This window comes from Gymnodraco acuticeps, unplaced genomic scaffold, assembly GCF_902827175.1.
Source record: "Gymnodraco acuticeps unplaced genomic scaffold, fGymAcu1.1, whole genome shotgun sequence".
NCBI lineage: Eukaryota > Metazoa > Chordata > Actinopteri > Perciformes > Bathydraconidae > Gymnodraco > Gymnodraco acuticeps.
In genome coordinates this window covers 22511-49040 of record NW_022990976.1, presented here as the reverse complement: position 1 = coordinate 49040, position 26530 = coordinate 22511, and the positions used below count along the sequence as shown (strand labels likewise).

Below are 26530 nucleotides of genomic sequence, written 5' to 3'. Positions count from 1 at the left end.
ATGCGCCTAGTTTCATTTTATTTTCAATTTTACTGCGCCCTCTCAATGAAACGAAATACTTCGGGAATCGTCGGGAATCTTCGGGTGATGACGAGAGCATAGGAAGACGGGCACAAACAATGGCGGACATTCAATAGCATTTGCATGTGAATAGCCAACCTTTATTATGGTACCGAGTATATTGCCATAAATATGATGATTGATTATCAGTAAAAAATTCTACGTGACACAACGACATTGGATTAACCTTGAGATGCGTTTTTATTCCGTTGAACACAACTTTTGATCACAAATAAAAAAAGGTAAGACGTAATTATTGTAATATTTTTGGAACCGGATGTTGTTTACTTTCTCTTTTCTGGCTGATAGCTCCAGGAATTCGAGGTCGGACAGTGATGACATTACATGTGTGGAATCTCAGCTTTAAATCGTATATCTTGTGTGTGCAGTTAAGATAGTAATAAGGGCATTTCCACCGTGTGTTGTGTGTAAAAAAGCGTTAGCATTAGTTAGCATTGTTTCGCTCAATGCTAATTCAAAGGCTTGGTATTACTCTTGTGTTTTTTCTAGCTAACAATTGTTCTTATTGTCAGTTAGCGGAGTTTCTTACCTTTAAAAGGGTATGAAACATTAATAGTTTCATAAATGTTAAGAAGCCCTGAGACATGTGAGAGAAAAAAAAACTGTGGGAGGGGTCCACTAGGGGGACCTTCGGGCTTAACTGGTTAACAATTACTAATATTTGTAAAGGCTACAGGTGATCTTAAGATGCGTGAGCTATGCTTAGGGACCTACCAGTCAAGATTATTTGTGCGTAGGGGTGCATCATCTGGCGCCTGGTCCTGGTCATCCTCGCCATTGCCCATGCCGTGAACCATCACCTCGGGCTCGGGCAAATAAGGACGTAATGGTCCATCGTCTGGCTCAATATTGTCACCATCGTCGCTTACTGAACCGGATTCAGATTCAGTTCCTAAAACGACATTTTCGTAGGAAAGCCGAGAGGATGTTTCTGACTCGCTATCATCACTGGATACCTCGTACAATCCTTCTTCTTTGTCTGGTATATTTGCCCTTCCACGTTCATTCTGCATAGACGCCATGGTTTGTTATCGTATCGTCTTCCTAAGTTTTCGTCACTTCCGGTTTGGCTGAGTCGAACATTTCCTTTCTAAAAAACTTCGGGGAAGCTGCAATAAAGTGCTTCTAACATGCGTAAGGCAATTATTATATTTTTTTAATCAGGTGTGATTGTTTTGGTACGTAATTATGCTTGTATATAAGTTAAAACGAAACTATTTGAGGTTCCATTTTCCACTATCCCTTTAAGCTGAAGCTAACAGTAATAACTATAAGATCTATCTGAAATAAATAAGTGTACTGAAACAAATACCAATAACTGTATTGCATTGTTTTCTTATGCGCAATTACTTCATACTGTCTAGTTCTCTTTTTCGTCCTGCATTTATTTATTATTTACCCCCTCAGAAAATAACTGGCCCCCCAGTGGCCCCCCCAGTCAAATTGGTCTAGAACCGCCACTGGTTATACATTGGAAACATATTCACACCTTTGTCCTTTTATTGAAGTTTATTTTTAGTAAGCGTGACTTTTGTAAACTGTTTTATGTAAAAGCATGGACTTCAGTCACATGATCAAGTTGTGTTTAAGTATTAAATATAGCGTCACTGAGGCGGCAGTAGTTCCCTCACTAAAGTGTGTGTGTGAGTGTGTGTGGGTGTGTTTGATCCGACAGTCAGCGCCCCCTGCAGGCGAGCGATCTGATCTGCAGTCACACGCGGAGTCTCGAAATGCAGCCGCAGCCAGGAGGCGCCTGAAAACACAGAAACACACATTACACACACACTGACACACAGACTGACACACACACACACACAGACTGACACACACACACACACACACAGAGACACACAGACTGACACACACACACACACAGAGACACACACACACACAGAGACACACAGACTGACACACACACACACAGAGACACACAGACTGACACACACAGAGACACACAGACTGACACACACAGAGACACACAGACTGACACACACAGAGACACACAGACTGACACACAGACTGACACACACACACACCGCGACACACAGACTGACACACACACACACAGAGACACACAGACTTACACACACACACACAGAGACACACAGACTGACACACACACACACAGAGACACACAGACTGACACACACAGAGACACACAGACTGACACACACAGACTGACACACACAGAGACACACAGACTGACACACACAGACTGACACACACAGAGACACACAGACTGACACACAGACTGACACACACAGACTGACACACACACACACAGAGACACACAGACTGACACACAGACTGACACACAGACTGACACACACACACACAGAGACACACAGACTGACACACAGACTGACACACAGACTGACACACACACAGAGACACACAGACTGACACACACACACACAGAGACACACAGACTGACACACAGACTGACACACAGACTGACACACACACAGAGACACACAGACTGACACACACACACACAGAGACACACAGACTGACACACAGAGTGACACACACACACAGAGACACACAGACTGACACACAGACTGACACACACACACACAGAGACACACAGACTGACACACAGACTGACACACACACACACAGAGACACACAGACTGACACACACTGACCACACACACAGAGACACACAGAGACACACAGACTGACACACAGACTGACACACACAGACTGACACACAGAGACACACAGACTGACACACAGAGACACACAGACTGACACACAGAGACACACAGACTGACACACAGAGACACACAGACTGACACACAGAGACACACAGACTGACACACAGAGACACACAGACTGACACACAGAGACACACAGACTGACACACAGAGACACACACACACACACACACACACACACACACACACACACACACACACACACACACACCACACACACACACACACACACACACACACACACACACACACACACACACACACACACACACACACACACAACACACACACACACACACACACACACACACACACACACACACACACACACACACACACACACACACACACACACACACACACACACACACACACACACACACACACACACACACACACACTACACACACACACACACACACACACACACACACACACACACACACACACACACACACACACACACACACACACACACACACACACACACACACACACACACACACACACACACACACACACACACACACACACACACACACACACACACACACACACACACCCACACACACACACACACACACACACACACACACACACACACACACACTACAAAGTAACAGATGTGTAATTAGGTGGATTTTGTTTTATATATAATTTGTAAATCAATAATATTTTTGTTTATCTGCTTGAGTTTGTAGAGTCATCATAATAATAATCATAATTATTTTCATTTTGTTATTATTATTTTCGTATTTTTGTTTTACACGTTCGAAATTAATCAAATCAAAAGTAACAGCGAAGTATTTCATCATCAACAAGCCATTAATGAATAAATACAGTAACCCATCACCGTTGACCTCTGACCTTTGCTGACTCTTTGACCCAGCAACACCAGAAGCTCCGCCCCCACGCTGTGATTGACAGGTTCTCCCACCTTCGATCGTCCCGCCCCCAATTTATGGAGAACTTCAGCTAAAGCCAAACCATCGATTTCCAACACCTCTCCTGCAGGACGAGAGGAAACTCATTTACCAAAAATACTCAGATATTGAGTAAAAGTAGAAGTACTCAGATCTTGTACTTAGAGTACTACAAAGTAGAAGTACCACAGTGTAGGAATACTCTGTTACAGTAAAAGTCCTGCATTTGTTTGTTTGTTTGTTTACCATCTGTCGGTGTCTTCAGCTCCATCTGATGCTCAGCTTTCCTCAGGACGCTGTAGTAATCTGAGTGGGCGGAGCATAGAGACCGAGCCGTCTCATTGGCTACTCCCTGAGCCTCCATCATGGCCTGGAACTTTGAGAGAGCAGCTCCACCAATCACAGCGTCAGAAATCTTCTTCCTGCCCTCTGATAGGTCGGACACAGAGCCAGTCATCTGCAGCAACAAGCCGCCTAAAAAAAATAACAATGTATACTTTTTAAAACTTTTTTTCCCAAAACAATTCAAACTAATATATTATTGTTTTTTGTTTAAGGAACATTTCGTATTCAACTTATTATACATTTTTATGTTTAATTAATTAATTAATTAATTGAGTAATTTATTTATTTTAAGCCCTGCCAATATCATAAATAATTACTTTTCTATAAATAAATAAGCTATACAAATTAGGAAAAAAAAGTAAATATGACTCGTAATAAATAAATGTACTTATCATGAGCTCGTTATGGTTTTTAAAGGCTTTTACTATCCCTTAAATCTTATGTCTTTAAACCCTGACTTCAGTGAGGCCTTCAGGGTCCAGCTTTAACGTGGTTACCCAGAGTTGTGACGAGCTCCATCAGGTCTTCAGGTCCTCGCCCCTTCAGCGTCTCCAGAGACTCCATCACCTCCAGACTGTTGCCCACACATCGACCAATCACAGCGTCCATACAGCTGAGTGCCGCCGCCGTGCGCATGCCCAGCAAGTTCCCAGTATGCACCTGGATAACGCAACAACTATTGTTAGCAATCAAAATTAATTCTAAACAATAAAAACTTCAGCTAACAATAGAATAATACGTCAAAATAATAAAAATAAAAGCATTAATAATAATAATAATAAATAATAATAAAAGTACAAAAAACCCTATTATTTTTAAGCATGTATGCAAAGCTTTGTAGTATTGGTTATATAAATATAAATACTCACCAGTGACTGAGCTAGCTCTCTAGCGCTGTCCAGGTCTTTGTACAGAGCGGCTCGTCCAAACTTCACGTCCAGAACCAGCGCCGACAGAGACTCGGCTCCTTTCTTTGAGACGATCGAGGCTGGAACAGAAACATCTCATATATTTAAATGTATATTTATGAGACAGAGTATATTTCAGTATTCCTGTAACTGGAGCCAGGGCCGCCGCTTGCGGACAGGCAAGGCAGGCAACTGCTTGGGGCCCCGGACCAGAAGGGGGCCCCCAAAGAAGGTAGATTAAGAAGGTCCACAGCAACGACAACATGAAACATCCTTTAATTAACTGCAACGACATTTCGGGAAACCCCCTCAAGGCGGCCCCATGCACAGCGCGCCGTAAAATGCTGCTTCTTATTTTAAGTTGCGTTGCCTTGCTCCGCTACGGGGAGGGGGGGGTTTGAGGGGCCCCCAGTGAATGCCGAGCGTTAGAACTATTAACGAAGCACTTTTATACTAATAAAGGACTGGCTTACCTAAAGCCAGTTGAGTAGCACTTGAAATGTTTGGCTCTATGAAACCTGATGTACTTATATGATTCTGTTTTCTTCAAGGTTGTGTCTTCCTGGTCGAATGTACTTATTGTAAGTCGCTTTGGATAAAAGCGTCAGCTAAATGCAATGTAATGTAATGTAATGTAATGAATGTTTGCCTAGGGCCCCCACAGAATCGGCACTGACTGGAGCACTCTTATGTCATGTTAGTAACTACAGAATAAAGCTGCCATTATAATAGAAATAAAGAAATATATAAATACAAATAAATAAATACAAATAAATATAAACAGAAAACATTTATATTAAAATAAAAAAATAAGTTGTTAAATATAAACATGACAAAAAAATTGTTATTCTAAATTATGTATTTACTTATATATTTATTTGTTGATCTTTATTTTAAATAAATAAATATAATATATAAGGAAGTTAACTAAAGCCATGTGAAGAAGACTTTGGGGTATACATTCATATTAAAATTAGTCATTACAATTATTTATTCTTCTATTCATAATATATGTCCTATTGAAATTAAATGTATTTTTATATTTCCTGAACTTATTTTGTAAATATTATTAATTGTTTTATTTTTTTTAATGTCAGTGTTAGGCCTCCATCAGTAACCCCAGTACCAGTGATGAGAGGCAGGCTGTCGACGGTGCTGGTGGCGTCTCTCAGGTCGTACAGGACTCGATCTGCAGGGACCAAAGTCTCCGTCTGACCCACAATGCAACAGCCCACCGAGGCCAGGATTTCCAGGATCTGCACATTTAAAGAAATTATAATGAATAAAATACACATCAATTATTTTTACTGTAAGGGAAACTTCTGTGTAGCAGCAATGCAGTGGGAGTCACCGACTCAGGAAAGAGACACGGGAAGAGCAGGAGCTTTGATGTCAAACACTGATCGTTTATTTGGAGCTTCGGCCGGAGAATTCACATCACAAGTCACAGCAGCCACGATCTGACTGCACGGTAGAGTTGCCACGTCAACTCTGAAGAACTCTACCCCAGACCCATGTATTTAACTAGTTCAGAGAGAATCATCAACATGCTACATAACAAGATAAAATCATAACACCTCTATCAGCTGACGCCAACAGGCAGGAACAGGGAGACAGAACACTGAGAGCACAGCAGCCAAGGTTACGAGGTGCGTGTGCTCAGTCAGGACAGTTTGAACTGATAAACTGGGTCAAAGTTATGGGCCTTGGAAAATATTCCCCAACATTTACTACATGTATTCAGGCATGTGTTGTTATTTTACATTTTAATATGTTTTTTTTGTATATTCAGTTTTGTTTTTTTATTCTTTTGTTATTTTATTTCTAAAACAATTTCTGGAACAAGAATTTCCTTACAGATTAATTAAGTTAAATGTTATTTATTTGGAAAATCCTGCAAAAAATAAAGTGGGTGTTACGGCCGCCGCCCATTAACCTTTCAGTAAGTGTTTGCAGCTGTGTGTTATATGTATATGAGCTGTGCCATTGCTCAGACGCCATTGGATGCCGGCTCCTTGTCCCTCCCACGGTAGGCGTGACCGAAGATCTGGATTGGAGCATGCCCGGGCCAAATCCCCAATCACCGCACACACCTTCCAGGGACAACTACAAGAATGTGTGCACCTCAGTTAGTCGACAGAGGTCTGAATTTGTGGCAGACGGCTCTCGGTACATTCGTGTGATAGCCCGTTAACAGTGGTTAACTCAGTTGGTTGTATATTTGTGCTTGTTCTTGTCACTCTGTTTATCTTGTAATACAAACGTTAACAGAGGTTAACTTGTACCCAGGCTGTGTTTTGGTGACTGCCTATTTTTGTTAGCCTTACTCTTTTTATCCCACTTTAGAAGTGAGGTTTTCTTTAGGTTATTTTGTTGTTAGTTATTTTGTTTATACTAACTCTTATTTAAAGAGTCTCCCTTAGTTCCTTTTATTGTTTGTTTAAACCGGTGCCTTTGTGGCCTTTTGCTTTGATTGTGGCTGTTTGTTGCCAACTTTATTGATACTCTCAATAAACAACTTCCAATTTACCAATTCCAACTCGTTATATGTTATTTTCCTCTTTCTACGAGCCGGGACGTAACTTAAATGGGGGCTCGTCCGGGATTTGAACCCGGGACCTCTCGCACCCGAAGCGAGAATCATACCCCTCGACAGCCGAGACGTAACAGGGGGGAATGCATTTTTTGTATTTTTTATCGTGAACATATCCATCCCTACATGTATTATTTATCAGGAATCCTGAACGCACGTAGTATTCAAGGTTCAAGGTTCTTTATTGTCAAACTAACATAGCTACAGAGTAATTATGTAGTTGAAAATCTTAGGTCACAGGCTTCTCCAACAATGCAACACGATAATACAGATAAGCAGACAATATTAACCAATATTAAAATATACTATATTAAAAGTAAAACAAAAAGAAAAATGTTTTTTCTTTAAAAAAAAAGTGGAATAGTGCAATATGAGTCTATATAAAAGTTATTGGAATGATATATTAGATAATAGATACATAATTACTAAGTAGCAGATGAATGTTATGAAATTGTTTCAGCAGTTCAGGTGTTTAACTGTCAATATTCCTGGTTATCCTGGTACTGACAACTGCAGGGTGAATGTCGAGGTAATGTTGTTGTTTACTTTGTGTTGAACAGTCACACTAAATCAATATAATGTGAAGTCCAAGTCCCGAAAGCCATACAACAAACACACACTGAAAGGTAAACGCTAACTTGTTGTTGGTTCCGAGAATGAGTTAGCAAAGAAAATAAAGTGCTGCAGGAATGAGTCTTAAACCCAGATGTGACATCACTTCCTGTCCTCTGGTCTTGAAGTCAATGGTTTTCTGAATGTGTTTTAGCCTGAAATAAGGTCTGTGGTTAAAACAAGCTTAAGAGATTTTAATTCCACTACATAAGATACGTCAGTAAATACCCCAAAGGTGAATAAAGAAATACAATAATATGAAATATAACATAATATAATATGTTGTTGCACCTGAGCAGCTGATTGGTGGATGTTGAATCCAGGAATTGACTCCAGTTTATCCAGAGTTCCTCCTGTGTGCGCTAAGCCCCGCCCACTGATCATCGGCACCTGATAAACACACCTGAGGTCATTATGACATCACAAACACACACCTGAGGTCATTATGACATCACAAACACACACCTGAGGTCATTATGACATCACAGACACACACCTGAGTTCATTATGACATCACAGACAGAGTGCTCTGAGAGAGAGTAGCGAGAGAGAGGAGCGCACTGGTTACCGGAGATCGTTGTTCCTAGCTTCTTGGTGTATGCGAGCTACGCTAACGGATTATAGGAGTTTTTCAACAACAAGGTGGAGGAGAGTCCTCTCCTGTCAGACTGAGAGACTCAGTTGAACTAAAGGACTCTCTGAGTGGTATCTCAGTGGGTCTCAAACGTTTGGTCACATTAATGTAAACAATTATTTCCGAGGCACACATTATATGATCATTATAGTTATAAAAAAATAATAGAATAAATGAAAAACAGGTATGAAATACTATATGACATTAAAAAAAGAATAAAGTTTAAAAGAGTGATTTGTAAAATATCCATAAAAGAAAAAGTAAATCTGTTAACAGTTCGTTTCATCTGGGTGTTGAGATAGGTATCCATAGATCTCTTCATTTTGCTCTCAATGTGGTCACATCACACCACCTATAAAAATAGCCACGTTACCCCTGCTTACACCTATATGCCGTTGAGCTGATTATCGGCAGAAAATATCAGCACATTCTGATGTGGAATTTCAAAAATAAATTCCCTCTAAAATGCCACAAATGCGCTGTGTTCCCATCAAATTAAGATTGAAGAATGTGTAGGAATGGATATCAAAATAAAAGCCCATTAAAATGTCTTAACGAGCTGTGTTCAGCTTAGTTTACTATAATAAGAATGTTGTGATCTTACGCAGCGAATGGTTAAATCTAACTGTTATGATTTTTTTTTAAATGTAATGATCAAGATGTTGTAACATGGCAAAGCCTACAAATAACTACTTACTTACCTCCAAAACAGACTAGATATCACGGCAAGAACTGATTTAAAAATAAAGGCCCTCTGGGTGGTCACATACGAGCTGAGTTCCCTAAATAAATAAAACATTTACATAAATACATTTAATTTTACCTTACAGCCGCAGGCAGCTAGGGCGGGTGCTAACACCAAACTGACTTTATCTCCGACGCCTCCTGTTGAGTGTTTGTCGACCACAAGCCCCGCCCACTCCTTCGGCCATGACATCACTTCCCCCGATGACATCATCTCACGGGTCAGCGTCTCGACCTCTTCGGGGACCATTCCCTTCTGCCAGATGGCCATCAGCATGGCTCCTGAACGCAGGAAAAAGGGGATGAAACAACATGAAGAAAGGGACCGTGTACATTTAAAAAAACTCTACCTAACCCTAACCACTAAAATGTTCTCATTATGGGACGTTGTTGAGCTGATGCACAAAATGTCCCATAATGAGAAGCCTCAAACAGTCCAAAAACACTTCTGAATTAAACGCAGCGTGTATCCATCATGGTAAATGATAATCAGTGTTATTACATGGCTTAGTTTACTCGATTTTGATTGGTCAATTTGAACAATCCAGGGGTTGTTAATTTTCGCTAACAGACTGTTCTTAAGTAGAATAGTCTGCTGCTAAGGATAACAGACTGTTGCTAAGGAGAACAGACTGTTGCTAAGGATAACAGACTGTTGCTAAGGAGAACAGACTGTCGCTAAGGATAACAGACTGTCGCTAAGGAGAACAGACTGCCGCTGAGGAGAACAGACTATTGCTGAGGAGAACCGACTGTTGCTAAGGATAACAGACTGTCGCTAAGGAGAACAGACTGTTGCTAAGGAGAACAGACTGTTGCTAAGGATAACAGACTGCTGCTAAGGGGAACAGACTGCTGCTAAGTAGAACAGACTGTTGCTAAGTAGAATAGACTGTTGCTAAGGATAACAGACTGCTGCCAAAGAGAACAGACCGCTGCTAAGGATAACAGACCGTCGCTAAGGAGAACAGACTGTCGCTAAGGATAACAGACTGTTGCTAAGGATAACAGACTGTTGCTAGGTAGAACAGACTGTCGCTAAGGATAACAGACTGCTGCTAAGGAGAACAGACCACTGCTAAGGATAACAGACTGTTGCTAAGGATAACAGACTGTTGCTAGGTAGAACAGACGTTAAACAGTTTTTACCTGTCTGACAGTCCTGAATCGTTTTGTTTGTAACAGCGTCAATAAATGTTTTAATTTCTTCGTTCGCCAGCGTTTTTCCATCTCTTTTCTTCCTGATCTGATCCTGGACGGACGTCATGGCGACCTGGACAAAAACAGGTTTAGAAAGACACACTGAAAATAATGTTTATTCTGCTCATGGTTTCAAAGTCATGAGTTTCTGCAGAATCATATCCTCTTTAAAGATCAGATCGTAATAAACGGATAAATTAAAGTTGCTGCAAGGCAAGGCAAGGCAAGGCAAGGCAAGGCAAGGCAAGGCAAGGCAACTTTATTTATATAGCACTTTTCAAAACAAGGCAATTCAAAGTGCTTTACAAAAAATGAAAGACATTAAGAAAATGGCATTTAAAATCAGTCATAAAAAAGAAAAGCTAATAAAATAAACATTAAAAGAAAAAATACATGGATAAAAGTTACAGTGCAGTCTAAGATGTGAATAGTTCAATTAAAAGCAGCGACAAAAAGAAAAGTCTTCTTGCTGGATTTAAAAGTAGTCAGAGTTGCAGCGGACCTGCAGGTTTCTGGGAGTTTGTTCCAGATATTTGGAGCATAATAACTGAACGCTGCTTCTCCATGTTTAGTTCTGACTCTGGGGACAGAAAGCTGACCAGTCCCTGAAGACCTGAGAGATCTGGATGGTTCATCATTTAGCAGGAGGTCAGAAATGTATTTTGGGCCTAAACCATTTAGTGCTTTATAAACCAGCAGCAGTATTTTGAAATCTATTCTTTGACACACAGGAAGCCAGTGTAAAGACTTCAGAACCGGAGTGATGTGATCCACTTTCTTAGTGTTAGTGAGGACTCGAGCAGCGGCGTTCTGAATCAGCTGCAGCTTTCTAATAGATTTTTTAGTGAGACCTGTGAAGACACCATTGCAGTAGTCTACTGAAGATAAAAGCATGGACAAGTGTTTCCAAATCCTGCTGTGACATTAGTCTTTTAATCCTAGATATATTCTTTAGGTGATAGTAGGCTGATTTAGTAACTGTTTTAATGTGACTGTTGAAACTCAGGTCAGAGTCCATGACTACACCTAGATTTCTGGCTCTCTGTTGTTTTGAACATTGCACACTGAAGCTCAGCGCTAACTTTTATACGTTCTGACTTGGCTCCAAAAACCATTACCTCAGTTTTATCTTTGTTTAATTGGAGAAAGTTCTGACACATCCAGTCATTGATTTGTTCAATGCACTTACTCAGTGTTTGAATTGGAGCATAGTCTCCTGGTGAAATTGTTATGTAAATGTGTGTGTCATCTGCATAGCTATGGTAACTTATTTTGTTGTTCTTCATTATCTGAGCCAGTGGTAGCATGTAGATGTTAAAGAGAAGAGGCCCCAAGATGGAGCCTTGAGGTACCCCACATGTCATATTTGTCAACTCAGATGTGTATTTACCTATAGAAACAAAGTTGTTTCTGTCCTTTAAGTAGGATTCAAACCAATTCAGAACTGTTTCCGAAAGTCCCACCCAGTTCTCCAGTCGGTCTAGTAATATGCTGTGGTCAACAGTGTCAAACGCAGCACTGAGATCTAATAATACTAACACTGAAGTTCTGCCACTGTCTGTGTTTAAGTGGATGTCATTAAAGACCTTTACAAGAGCAGTCTCAGCGCTGTGGTTTGGACGAAAGCCTGACTGGAACACATCGAAACAGCTATTTAAATGCAAGAAATGACTCAACTGTTGAAAAACAACTTTTTCAATGATTTTACCTAGAAATGGGAGGTTTGATATGGACCTGTAATTGTTCATCACTGAAGCATCTAGATTATTCTTTTTTAAGAGCGGTTTAATGACTGCAGTTTTCAGGGCCTGTGGAAAAATACCTGAGTGAAGAGATTTGTTTACTATATGAAGTAGATCTGAGGCCATGCAACGAAAAACATCTTTGAAAAATCCTGTTGGAATAATATCAAGGCAGCAGGAGGAGGATTTCAGAAGTTGAATAATGTCCTCTAGGTTTTTATCGTTAATCTGATGGAATTGTGTCATGGTGTTTGAATTGATGTTAGGTGGACATAGGGACAACACATTTGCTGTTCCTGATGCAGAGGCACTGACTGCTTGTCTGATTTTCTGAATGTTGTCAGTGAAGAAGGCAAAATCATTGCACGCCCTGGTGGATAGAAATTCAGAGGCTACTGACACTGGGGGGTTAGTTAGTCTGTTGACGGTAGCAAACAAGGCACGTGCGTTGTTTTTGTTTTTGGTAATGATCTCAGAGAAGAACGATTGTCGTGCGTTTTTCAATTCCAAATTTTAATGGCCAAGTCTCTCTTTATAGATTTCAAAGTGAACCTGGAGATTTGTTTTTCGCCACCTGCGTTCAGCTTTTCGACATTCTCTTTTTTCTGTTTTCACGCTCATGGCCTTTCTCCATGGAGATATTTTCTTGACAGACACTTCCTTTACCTTAGTTGGAGCAATGGCATCTATAACATTTTTAGTCTTTGAATTAAAATGATCTACTAGCTAATTTACTGAGATGTTAGCAGGGGCAAGTGTGAAAGAAAAATTCTGAGTAAACATTTCCCTAGTGTTTTCAGTTAAATATCGCTTTGTGGTTACCTCTTTTTGAACATTTTTGTGAACAGAAATAGAGCTCTCAAAGAAAACACAGGAATGGTCAGAGAGTGCAACATCAGTCACCACAACCTTAGAGATATTCAGACCCTTTGAGATAATTAAGTCCAGAGTGTGCCCCTTATTGTGCGTGGGCTCCGTCACATGCTGAGTCAGTCCATAGCTATCAAGAACACAAAACAGTTCTTTAGCCCCCTGTCCTGGGGGTTGTCAACATGGATGTTAAAATCACCAACAATGACTAGACGGTCAAAGTCAATACACACTATAGACAGCAGTTCAGTAAAGTCATCAAAAAAGCTTGCACAGTATTTGGGTGGTCTATAGATATTTAGGAACAGAGCTCGAGAGGAGCATTTCAGCTGAAGGGCCACATATTCAAAAGAAGCAAAGTTCCCATAAGATGTCTTCCTGCATTGAAGGGAATCATTGAACAGAATAGCAACTCCACCTCCTCTCTTATGCATTCTTTCCTGACTCATAAAACTACAGTTGGGAGGGGTTGATTCGATAAGAACAGCTGCACTGTTATTTTGTTCAATCCAAGTTTCTGTTAAAAACATAAAATCGAGATTGTGCTCAGTGATAAAATCATTGATTAAAAATGTTTTTCCTGCCAGAGACCTGACATTTAATAAAGCTAGTTTAAGTTTGTTAAACACACTATCAGTCATGTTTTTTGTAACAAGCTGTGGCTGACATGGAATCACTGCTACATTTGATAAACTCACACAAACGTTTGAGCGCTTCCTGTATCTAAGATGATTCACCGCTCTTAATCTATTACCTATCAACACAGATATCGGCAAAGCTACAGGCAGGCAGGGTCCCGGCATGTCCTGGAAAGAGTTGAGTACCATATGCCCTTGAGCCTGGACCCAGCAGATATCAGTTTGCAGCATTTTGTACACACATCCCTATCAGGCTTTGAAGGGGAGGGAGGACCCACCACCCTGCTCCTCTCATCATAGGAGGGCAGGGTGAGGGCTACACTGTAGAAAGGGGGGTTTGGAAATCTGCTTCCATCTTCCTTGTATTGTTTGGTTTGGATGATTGTGGTAGGCATGGTGATGAAGCCGGGGGAGATGGTGCGCATCTCTGCTTCGGTAATTTTGGTTGGCGTCGTTGAGGGGCGGGGGTAAAGGACATGCTGCCAACCCTGCGTATCGCCTTCATGCGGTCATCGAAACTCCAGGGGGGTGGGCGAGGGTGAGAGGGTGAGCGGAGAGTAGAGAGAGCTGGGGGATAAATGAAGAGTATCCTCAAAGGCGTTGACAGGGGGGGGGGGGACGGGCAGTGGAGACTCCTCCATTTGTCTCATAGGTCTCCCATAATCAGAACATTCCTCAGGCGGGTGCAGTGATACTTCTTCAGGGTTTTCTGCGCGATGTGTTGTGTCTTTCTCCTGTTTTGATTCCTCTTGCCGCTTGTCCTTGGCAGAGGGAACAGATTGATGACGCAGGCAGTTGAATATGTTAGAGATAAACTATTTCACTCCTGACTTGTTCAGGCAAACTCCATTTGCCTTGAAAAGATGTCTGCGATCCCAGAAAAAGTTAAAATTGTCAATAAAATGGACAGAATGGTCAGTACAGGCCGTTGAAAGCCAGGTGTTCAGTGCAAACAATCTGCTGAATCTCTCCACTCCTCTTCTGACTGGCGGTAGAGGGCCACTGATGAACACCTCTGCATTTAGAGAGCTGACAGATTCCAACAAACATTTAAAGTCTTCTTTCAGCACTTCTGACTGTTGTTTCACAACATCATTTGTTCCAATGTGTAGTACCACATTCTTCACAGTCGGATGTTCAGCCCCAATATGCAGGATCTTCTCAGCCAAGTCAGAGACCACATCCTTGGGAAAACAGAGTACTTTGGTGTTGTTCTTACTACACAGACCTTTTACATCTCTTACAGCAGAGTCACCCACAATCAGAGTTTCAGGCCCAGTCGTTAGCTTTCCCTCTAGCCCAGGGATCGGCAACAGGCGGACCGCGGTCCGGATCCGGACCCAGACGCCGACCTATACGGACCCGGAGCTATAATCAATACATTAATAGGGGATTTTTCGGCGCCTCCCGCTTTTTTAACGCTGATTTGGGTGACTTGCGTAATTCGTGGAGAACCGAAGAGTTTTCGTTTTGGGGGTGGGGGGGAGTCAGTCCGACTGACGAACAACTTCTCACTTCAAAAAAGAAGAAGAGATCTAGACCGCAAAAATAATTAAACAAGCGAGTACCTGTTTTTCCTAGCCAAGGACAGGTTCCATGAACACAACACGAGCGTAACGTGTCTTCACGTGGTATATGTCTCGTCTGAAAGGAGTGCTGACAGAGAGCACCGGAACGCCGCTCCAGCCCTTCAAATATTGCAGTACCCATAAGGAGCCGTACACATGCCGCAGTGTTTGTGTGGCTGTGTCTTTAGTTGTAAGCACAGTGGCGATCTGTTGTTATTAGCATCTGGTTAGCTAGCTATGCTAACGAATTTAAAGAGCTTTTCTACAACCAGGTGGAAGAGAGCTCTCTCCTGAGAGGCTCAAATAACCTCAGCTCAGTGAGGTTAAGGCACAACTTGATATGATCATTATAGTTATTAATGAGACTAAATGAAATACAGGTATAAAATACTATATGACAGTAACAAAATAGTTGTTAAAAATAACAAGAATAGAGTTTGAAAGGAGAGTGATTTGTAAAATATCCAAAAAGAAAAATATGCTTACAGTTCTGTTTCATATGGGTGTTGAGAGATGTATCCATAGATCTCTTAATGTTGCTCTCAAAGTGCACTAGATTGATGCTTTTAACTTCAATATTTAAAAAAAAATCTTCCCGGGGGAGCATGCCCCTAGAGGAGGTCAGGTCCCCCCCCCCCCCACTTAAATAATGTTCACATGGATAGGATACTAAATACATTTGCACACATCTTGTGTCCATATCTTTCTGTTTTGGTGGTCATGCCACACCGTGCACATGCATACGTGAGTCATGGTGAGATATCTGGATTAAGAGGTTGCTTTTTCTTTGCACAGCATGAAAGAAAGGCCAAATGAATGGGCTGTGATTTTAGTTTTTTTAAGCAAAGGTTGAGTTCAATAATTTGTACGACCCTCGGAGGATGTTGTAAAAATTGAAAGGAAAAAGGTTCCCCACCCCTGCTGTAAATAATAATAAAAACCCTTGATTTATAACTTAACATCTCTGTCTCCTATTGATCTGAGTATATTATAAAGAATAGCAGTTAATTGAAGCGTTATAGCACAGGCCTTTGTCAGATGGTATATTACGACTGTTTTCTTCTGCTTCGAATAGTTCTCTCTTTTTTCACCATACCTGTGTTTGCATCCCTGAAACCAATGAGCACCTGCATGTGTGTGAGAATGGCCCTGACTCCATGTCAGCCCAGATTTACAAACTCCTGGCAGGACAAGCTTGAGCTCAATTCTCACACTGAATTTAAACAAAGTGAGTGATGGTCTGCAATATAAGAGGGAAAGAAAGAGAAACTTTAAAACTGTTCAGTTGTTATGATGGGTAAAGACTGATATTGTTCTATAATCGGCTGAAACTGTTAAGTCATGATGTTAAATGGTTAACAAAGAAAAAGGGACACTCAAGCTGCTGCTACACTTTATTTTATTTATCTAAAATTAAGCACTTTTAAGATGCACATATTTTCAAAAGCTATTTTATTTATTTTCTCTATTTTATTTGTAAATGCAGCCCGAGAGGAACATTACACATATCCACAGTATTTAAGTAATGTTAATTGACAATAAATATTGTTGTTTTTGAATTGTACTTTCTTTATTTGATTGGCAGTCAGTTGTTGATTACATGCAGACGTTGATAAAGCTACAGGTCACTTCAATATATATCACACTAATTCATGAAGCAAGTTAGACATTTTGATGTTCCGGACCTTTGCATGGGGAGATTTTCTCTAACTGGACCTCGTTGAATTTGAGTTGAAGACCCCTGCTCTAGCCTTTTACTTTTGGAGTAGCTATTGGTCCTTACCCTGCTGCGTGAAGAGGACAGGTTATCCAGGTCATCAGAATGAGATCTCCGGTTCTCGGTCAGCGGAGCGTATCTGTTCTGGATTGGCACACTTGGTGGTTTAGGAGGATTGTTTGTAGTTCTCCCTTCAGCAGCTGTCCACGGCTGTTTCCTAGTATGAAGAGGGGTTGAAGAGGCGCTCTTCCTGGGTGATAACAATGCAGGCCAGCCGGTCGCATCACAGATTTCAGAGCTCTGTGCTCTGCCTGTTATCCGTCCTCCCAAATCCCATGGAAATGATTTACTCTTAGGCTTTGCACCCAGAGAGTTCCAGGGAGGACTACCACTTGTAGATTTATTACCCAGTACACAGCCCTCCTGTTCCTTGGAATCCTTGTAGCTGCTAATGTAATGGCAAACTTTACATATATGTAGTTTAAAGTTTTCTTATAGTGCAGACTTTATATTTTACCTTACATGGACACATCAACTGCAGTTCCTAGAATGATGTGTTTTGCTTGTAACCTCTGTTAGCACTTTCAGCAGTTCCTATAATAATGTATTTCAGCTTATAACCTCTGTCAGCATTTTGCAACAGTGTTTGTAAGGATGTATGGACACTCATGATCTTTAAAAATGTCAAAGTAAGGTCTGGGTGATGTGTTTTAGTTCATGTCCTTTGCCTCCCTGGAAAGTGACATTTAAGGTCATCTAAGGTCTGAACTTGATGAGGGGGCTGGGTACCAAGCGCAGGGCAATGGGCAAGTTCCTGTTAGTTTCCCTGTCTTATGATCAAGTTCCACATTTCTTAGCCCTCCATCTGCTGCTGACAAGTTTCCTCACTTCCCTCTTGCTGAACAGGCCCCTGGTTCAATCTAGGGGCCTGGAGGATTGACAGTTTCAGTTCCTTTGGAAAGCTTATCTCTCCTGCCAGGGCCCCTCCTAATGAGTGACGGAATGTTGTTGAACTGACAAAATCCTATATAACCTGTATGCATCTTTCACTCTGCGCGCACTCTCTCAGGATACCTTGTGTTCTGTGAGACCTGTGTCTTTGAGGCCTCAAATAAATAACCCGAAAGACAACTCTGTCTGTTTCACCATTTATTGTTTGATATTTCTGACTTGTGTATCTCCACAGTATTGACTAGGTCTAAGATTTCCATAACACTAACTAGCTGTGAGTTAACATACCCTTTTCCATTATTTTGCAACACTGGTAAAGTGGTGTCATTCCCACGACATAGTCCATTCACTTCCACGTTAACTTCTGTTGAGATCTCCATATGAAGTGAATACTTAAAACGAAAGTTAATTATAAATCATACATGATCAATCATATTCTTGTATAAACCCATAATGAGAATACTTCTTGATGGTTTTTGAATATGTATGTAAGCTTACAATTGTATCTGTTGCTATTTGATAACTTTGCGTTTTGAAAAGAGGGTGTTGAGAGTTTTCATAGTATGTTTAATACTTAAAACGAAAGTTAGTTATAATCAAATATAATCAATTATATTCTTGTATAACCCACAATGAAAATGCTTCATATTTTAGGTTTTTCTATAGTTACAGTATAAACAAAACCAAGTGGTTTGTTAAGTTGAGTGTAAGGCCTATAAGAGTTATGGGTGTCTCTGATAAGAGAGTAGGCCGTTTTCTCCCTCTCCTCTGACAGCAGTTCACAGGGAGGGGGGCTCCTGACTGAAGGAGAAATACATTGAGACCTCAAAAAGGTGGTTATGATAGCCATAGAATATGTCTGTTCATGTCCTGTTTTCTACACAAACATGGGAAGGTGTGTCTTAGGCCATAGCCAATAGAAGATGTTGGTTGGGAATAGAGGAGGTGTTTGTTTTTTGGGGTTTCGATCCGGTTTTTTGAGCATAAAGAGACTGGTTTTTTGAGAGAGCGCGAGAGAGAGGCGGGTTTCCCCTGGTATACTCTCTCCCGGTAGGCTTTGTCCTTCAGAGCTGGGTTAATAGCTCTCGGTAAGGTCCTCTCACACTTGGTAAATATCTCTTGAATTTGTTGGTTGAAATGCTGAGTGGAATGATTTGATGGGAGATGTGTTTGTGATTAGTAACCGCCACCGTGAGGATCTTCCTCCGAAATACCTGCGGGAGATAGGTGTGTGTTTTTGAAAGTTATACCCGCCGTCTGTGTCGGAAAAAAGGTATGAAACTGATGTGAATTGATTTGGTGAATGAAAAGTTGAATGCGCTTTTTATTGTCACCGGTCTTTTTATGAGGAAATGCCTCTAAATTCTATCGGGAGAATTTTTAAATATCACAACTGAATTGGGCAGTTGAAATTATACATTTTGGTAATAAATGTAAGACTGTGAATTAAAGTTTCATATTTGAACATGATCACAGCACCATTTTTTTTAGTATGATTATAATGTTGTAAAGAGAGAAGGTAAAAACCCTGTATTAGTTTGGACCTATTTTTCTTAAACTTAAAGGACACCTGTGCTCTCCTCTCCTGCTTAAAAGGTAAGACTGCACCCTGCCACACTCACACTTAGGTAGGAGCACACTCCATTTACTGATATCAAAATCCTTCGGGATCCCTTGAACAGATTAAAAAAGAGTTGTCTGAATTGAAACAGCAGTTAATTGAACCTGGTTCTTCGGAGGGGTTAGGAAGAGGTGAGATCTTGCTGACGTTGGTGGATCTGAGCCAAGCAGTAAACTTACATAGACTCAATAACTTCGGTCAGGTCAATTAGTAGGTCAGAGTAATTTACCGGAATAAATTATCAGGACCTCGCCGACTCTAAACACTTCCAACTGTTGCATTTTCATTTCCAACACAGCCATCTTCTGTATAAGTTTGTGGAAGTCATCTGTAGAGAACGGAGGCATTTTGCTACCAACTAGCTTAAGTTAAATAGCATGCAGTAGCCTACCAGGCTTTAGCTGTTGCTAGGCCACGCTACTGTAAGACTGAGGTCCTCGTAATTTTTTTTGAAATCCGTCTATTTACGAAGATGAACTGTCCCAGTGATAAGTTAATGTCCAGGAGCCGCTGCTCGAAGTTTTCAGAGAATAAGAATAGGAAAATCAGCATAAAAAGTAAGCAGAGGCAGGAGCAAGCAGAAAAGCGGCTGCACGGGAAGAAAGAGAAAAGGAGAGTGGGCGGGAAAAACACACACACACACACACACACACACACACACACACACACACACACACACACACAGCACACACACACACACACACACACACACACACACACACACACACACACACACACACACACACACACCACACACACACACACACACACACACACACACACACACACACACACACACACACACACACACACACACACACACACACACACACACACACACACACACACACACACACACACACACACACACACACACACACACACACACACACACACACACACACACACACACACACACACACACACACACACACACACACACACACACACACACACACACACACACACACACACACACACACACACACACACACACACACACACACACACACAGCAGCGTACCTGTTCACAGTAGATTCAGACTGAGTTTTCTCACAATGAAACAGTCACAGGTCAAGAGTCCGTCGGCCAATAGGAGAGCAGGGAGGAGGAGGGCAGCCAATCAGGAGGCAGCTCTGGTTTACTCAGTGTCCACAACGCCACAGGGCAGTAAATTGAGTCCTGTCACTGCGAATAACAACGTTTCCCTTTAAGATGAATTAAATCTCTGAAGTCATGACCTGTTTCAGTTTTTGTGGATTCGTTTTAATTAAATACATATACAAATACAAAATTAATTAAAGGGAAGAAAGCAAATTAAAATACAATTAAAATAAAATATTTGTTTTTAATAAAACATAAAATCTGCGAACAAAAGATAACCCTCAAATATCAAAATATATATGATTAATATATACAAATAACAATATATATTATTCAAAAGAAATATGCTTAAATGAAATGGGGTAGAACGCCATTTTGTTTAATCTTTAAGTAACTAAATTATGTTGATTTACTTTCCTTTCAGAGAACTTAAATTGGAGTATAGGACACAATTATATCATGAATTTGATAGTATAACAGATGCTTGTATATCCCTTAAGCCCTGTTGCATTTTAGGGGCGCGTTTTCACTTTATGTATATACTAATAAATGCTATTTTAATTCTAAATGTTTGTGTGTATTTATATATTATTTCTGTGTGTAGTGGAGGGTGCGTTTCCTTGTGCAATCCTGTATTATATAATGATAATAAAGCTGGACCTTGAACCAGCGACCCTTATCTCCGTGAGCCGGAAAAGGTGGAAAAATCATAAACGAGTGACACACTGCCTTTGCATAACGACTGTATACAGTATTTCATTTTACATTGTTGTCTATTAATATATATGTATTTTTTCTTATTTCTGCATTTTACTTGCACTTTTATGTCTTTTGCGATATTATTACATTACATCACATTGCATTTAGCTGACGCTTTTATCCAAAGCGACTTACAATAAGTGCGTTCGTCCAACAAAATACAACTTGAAGAAAACAGAATCATATAAGTACATCAGGCTTCATAGAGCAAAAACATTTCAAGTGCTACTCAACTGGCTTTAGATAAGCCAGTCCTTTATTAGTATAAAAGTGCTATCGCTCGAAGTGGAATCGAAAGAGATGAGTTTTCAGTCTGCGCCGGAAGATGTGCAAGCTATCTGCCGTCCTGATGTCAATGGGGAGCTCATTCCACCATCTTGGAGCCAGGACAGCAAACCCACGTGTTTTCGCCGTTGGGAACTTGGGTCCCCCTCGCAGCGAGGGTGCAGCGAGTCGTTTGGCTGATGCAGAGCGGAGTGCACGCGCTGGGGTGTACGGTTTAACCATGTCCTGGATGTAGGAAGGGCCAGATCCATTCGCAGCATGGTAAGCAAGTACCAGTGTCTTGAAGTGGATTCTAGCAGTTACCGGAAGCCAGTGAAGGGAGCGGAGGAGCGGAGTGGTGTGGGAGACATTTAGGAAGGTTGAAAGACCAGACGAGCCGCTGCATTATGGATGAGCTGCAGAGGTCAGATGACACATGCAGGTAGACCAGCCAGGAGGGAGTTGCAGTAGTCTAGGCGTGAGATGACGAGAGCCTGGACCAGAACCTGAGTCGCTTTCTGAGTCAGCTGGGGACGTATCTTCCTGATGTTGTAAAGCGTGTATCTGCAGCAACGGGTTGTAGCAGCGATGTTTGCAGTGAAGGACAGGTTGTTATCTAGGGTCACACCCAGATTCCTTGCAGTCTGAGTCAGCGAAACAACTGAGGTGCCGATGTTGATTGTTAGGTCAAGAGTGGGACAATCTTTTCCCGGGAGGAAGAGCAGCTCAGTCTTGTCAAGGTTGAGCTTGAGGTGGATGAGCAGACATCCACTGAGAGATGTCAGCTAGACAAGCAGAGATGCGTGCGACGACCTGGGTCTCTGAGCGGGGAAAGGACAGAATTAATTGGGTGTCGTTAGCGTAGCAGTGGTAAGAAAAACCATGCGGGCTAATGACTGATCCGAGCGAGTTTGTGTACAGGGAGAAGAGGAGGGGACCAAGAACAGAGCCCTGAGGGACCCCTGTAGTTAATTGACAAGGGTCGGACTCAGACCCTCTCCAAGTCACCCTGTAGGTACGGTCTTTCAGATATGAGGTGAGGAGGGAAAGTGCAGAGCCTGAAACTCCAAGTTTTTGGAGAGTGCGAAGGAGGATCTGATGATTCACCGTGTCGAATGCAGCAGACAGGTCCAACAGGATGATGACAGATGAGAGGGAGGCTGCTTTAGCAGTGTGCAGTTCCTCAGTGACAGCAATGAGAGCAGTTTCTGTGGAGTGACCTGCCTTGAAACCAGACTGGTGCGGATCCAGAAGGTTGTTCTGATTGAGATAACAGGAGAGTTGTCTAAAGACAGCGCGTTCAAGTGATTTAGACAGGAACGGGAGGAGAGAGACAGGCCTGTAGTTTATAACATCAGACGGGTTGAGAGTGGGTTTCTTTAGGAGAGGGTTTACTCTTGCCTCCTTGAGACTGTTTGGAAAGTGACCAGAAGTTAGAGAAGTGTTGATGAAATGGGTGAGAAACGGTAGAATATCAGGAGCGATAGTCTGAAGGAGGTTTGAAGGGATAGGGTCCAGAGGACAGGTGGTAGGGCGGGCAGAGGTAATGAGGGTAAGAACCTCACTTGGAGAGAGAGGGGAAAAGGAGGTAAGTGTGTTGGTGGAAGGAGGGTCTGGTGACCCAGCGGTGAGTAAAGGTGAGTCAGAAAAAGAAGAGCGAATATCATCAACCTTTTTTTCAAAGTGGGTAACAAAGTCGCTTGACAGAGGTGAGGAGGGGGGAGGGGCTTTTGGAGGGTCCAAGAGGGTGGAGAAGATGGAAAATAGTTTTTTAGGATTGGAATAGGAAGATTGGATCTTATCTTGAAAGAAAGTGCTTTTTGCCTGAGAGATCGAAGCAGAGAAAGAGGAGAGGAGAGCCTGATAGGTTAGGAGGTCATCACGGTGTTTGGATTTCCACCGTTTCCGCTCTGCTGCCCTAAGGACGGTTCTATTAGCACGCAGTGCATCATTTAGCCAGGGAGCAGGAGGGGACTGACGAGCCTGCCGAGATGTGAGAGGACAGAGAGAGTCCAGAGAGGATGAGAGAGTAGAGAGGAGAGTTTCTGCAGCAGAGTTTGGAGGCAGGAGTTGGAACGAGTCAGAGGAAGGGAGGGCTGAGAGCACCGACGAGGCAAAGGTAGAGGGGGAGAGGGAGCGAAGGTTACGGCGGACAAGTGTAGGATGGGAAGAGATTAGTTTGTTATGTTTGGAAAGGGATAGAGAGAATGAAATGAAGAAGTGATCGGATGTGTGGAGCGGGTTTACAGAGAGGTTAGAAGTAGCGCAGTTCCTTGAGAATATGAGACCAAGGACATTGCCAGCTTTATGAGTCGGTGGGGACGGAGACAGTGAGAAAGCAAAGGCGGTTAACAGATATGTTAGTTCGTCTATCTTCCCTGTCTGGAGGTTGAAGTCTCCGAGAAGTACAGCGGGAGGACCAGTTTCAGGGATGTGTGAGAGGAGATGATCTAATTCCCCCAAGGCGCCTGGTGGACGGTAGAGAACAACAATGGTTAACTGTATAGGATGGGTTACTGTGACGGCATGGAACTCAAAGGTGGAAGGAGTGAAGTTAGGTAGCTTGAAGAGGGAAAAGCTCCATTTGGGAGAGAGCAGGAGACCAGTGCCACCTCCTCTGCCAGTGGGTCTGGGTGTATGGGAGAAGGAATATGCTGTGGAGAGAGCTGCTGGGGTGGATGTGTTGGATGGAGTAATCAACATCTCAGTGAGAGCAAGGAAATCCAGAGACTGCAGGGAGGCGTAGCCAGAGATGAAGTCAGCCTTAGGAACAGCTGACTGGCAGTTCCACAGGCCACCTGAAACTAGATGTTGGATCTCAGTGGAGCATGTGGGATAGACGAGAGCAGGCCGGTTATATAGATTAGGAGATACACGGGGCCAGTGATAATTGCGAGAAGACACATGAACAGGAATGGAGAAAATACACATGATTATAGCATGAGGGGCTAAATAACCAAATAAAATGAAACATAAAAAACACCAGCGATACTTAGCTCAATCAAAGTAGGATTTGCCTCCTCTTTGCCTCCCTCGTGACTCCCGCATGACTCTAATGTCTTTGTCAGTCTTATCCTGTCTGACGCTGAAGCTGACGCTCCAGGAAAGTGCTACCTAAAATGGACACCTGATTGCTGAGTTCTCACAGCTGTGGGGCAACGTCCTTTTAATTAGTTAACTCTGCAGCTGGTGGCCCTCAAAAGGAAATCGAGACTGGCTTCCTCCTGATTTCTTATTGTCTTTTAAGTCAATTACATTAAACCCTAAGTTATAAAGTTATGAGTTTAACCCTTACACCTACTCAATAAAGCTCTTAGTATTCTACAAATGTTTAAATCAAAGTTAACCCTAGTAGTCAGTTAGTTCCCTTTTAAGGTTTCAGTCAAATGACTTTTCCCAAGTTTCTGTCTGACAGATGCTGTAGCGGTTTTTAGTTTTTAAAAACACAATTCCAGTCAGATCAACCACAGAGCATTGATACAGAGTACACACACTGAAACAGAGAAGTCTACAAACACAGTGTTACTCACACAATTCTAGAAGTCTCCAGTAGCTTTCTTGTCAAAAACGAGTTGCACAATGGCAGGTCAGTGCTTAGGATGAGATTTAAATACAGTTTCTGTTGGGGGAGTGGCCTCAGATCACAGCTGATGGACCTCAATCGAGACTGGCTTCGTCCTGATTTCTTATTGTCTTTTAAGTCAATTACATTAAACACTAAGTTATAAAGTTATGAGTTTAACCCTTAATACAGTTACACCTACTCAATAAAGCTCTTAGTATTCTACAAATGTTTAAATCAAAGTTAACCCTATTAGTCATTTAGTTCCCTTTTAAGGTTTCAGTCAAATGACTTTTCCCAAGTTTCTGTCTGACAGATGCTGTAGCGGTTTTGAGTTTTTAAAAACACAATTCCAGTCAGATCAACTACAGAGCATTGATACAGAGTACACACACTGAAACAGTGTATTTCCTTTTATGTCGTAAAACGGCTGTAGGAGCCTGAGGTTTAATATCTTTATTGTGCAAATTACAATCATGCTGCACCTTAAAAGACTGAAAACAAACAAGTTGCAGCTTGTAAATCACTACATATGTTCTCTATGATTGTAAAATAATGACACAGTATAATATGTATTGTCTCAAAGTACACAGAGTAAAAAACAAGTGCTTTTACTGTCTCAAAGCTTGTCATTTATTAACCCGGTTTCAACCTTTCAGCGTCTAGACCAGGGGTGTTTCTCAATGTCGAGGACGCTTCCTTGGTAGGACATGTCTTCCGAGTCAGGTCCTTCAGAAGCGAGGCAAGAATCCTTCCTAGCCTCGGAAAACGAAGAATGGTGGAACAGGCTAACAGGTGTGCGTCATATGCGAGGCCCCGCCTTCAATGGAGCGCGATTTCAGTCAAAGATTTGGAAATTGGTCCGTGCGCAAAGCATTGTGGGGATTTTAAGACCGCGGAGGACACATGTGCAGCCTCGACATTTCCCGCAACGAAGTACGCCGGCCTCGGTGGAATTCCAAGCATCCTGGACA

General features: G+C 41.9%; 1 protein-coding gene across 4 annotated transcripts; it reads right to left on the bottom strand.

The window, feature by feature from the left end:
• Positions 1-1448: 1448 nt before the first annotated feature.
• tymp (thymidine phosphorylase) lies at positions 1449-25750 on the bottom strand. Of its 4 annotated transcripts, none has more exons than XM_034235549.1 (11): positions 25525-25750; positions 20891-21055; positions 10710-10833; positions 9640-9842; positions 8474-8572; positions 6104-6233; positions 4939-5057; positions 4567-4729; positions 3971-4198; positions 3669-3809; positions 1449-1834 (listed from the first exon to the last, which is right to left on the bottom strand). In XM_034235549.1, exons 3-11 carry the CDS (start codon positions 10825-10827, stop codon positions 1686-1688), a joined length of 1350 nt encoding a protein of 449 aa, XP_034091440.1. In that variant the 5' UTR covers positions 10828-10833; positions 20891-21055; positions 25525-25750; the 3' UTR covers positions 1449-1685. The 4 variants fall into 4 exon arrangements, with proteins under 4 accessions (XP_034091440.1, XP_034091441.1, XP_034091442.1 ...); XM_034235550.1 differs by having other exon boundaries at positions 20891-21075; positions 25525-25737; XM_034235551.1 differs by lacking the exon at positions 20891-21055 and having other exon boundaries at positions 25525-25738.
• Positions 25751-26530: the final 780 nt, after the last annotated feature.

Excerpts from the sequence above, each read along its gene's own strand:
- tymp (XM_034235549.1), bottom strand. The coding sequence starts at position 10,827 with ATGACGTCCGTCCAGGATCAGATCAGGAAGAAAAGAGATGGAAAAACG. Across the intron at positions 6,234-8,473 it reads TCCACCAATCAGCTGCTCAG|ATCCTGGAAATCCTGGCCTC; the intron begins GTGCAACAACAT and ends TTAAATGTGCAG. Across the intron at positions 4,730-4,938 it reads GAGAGCTAGCTCAGTCACTG|GTGCATACTGGGAACTTGCT; the intron begins GTGAGTATTTAT and ends TGCGTTATCCAG.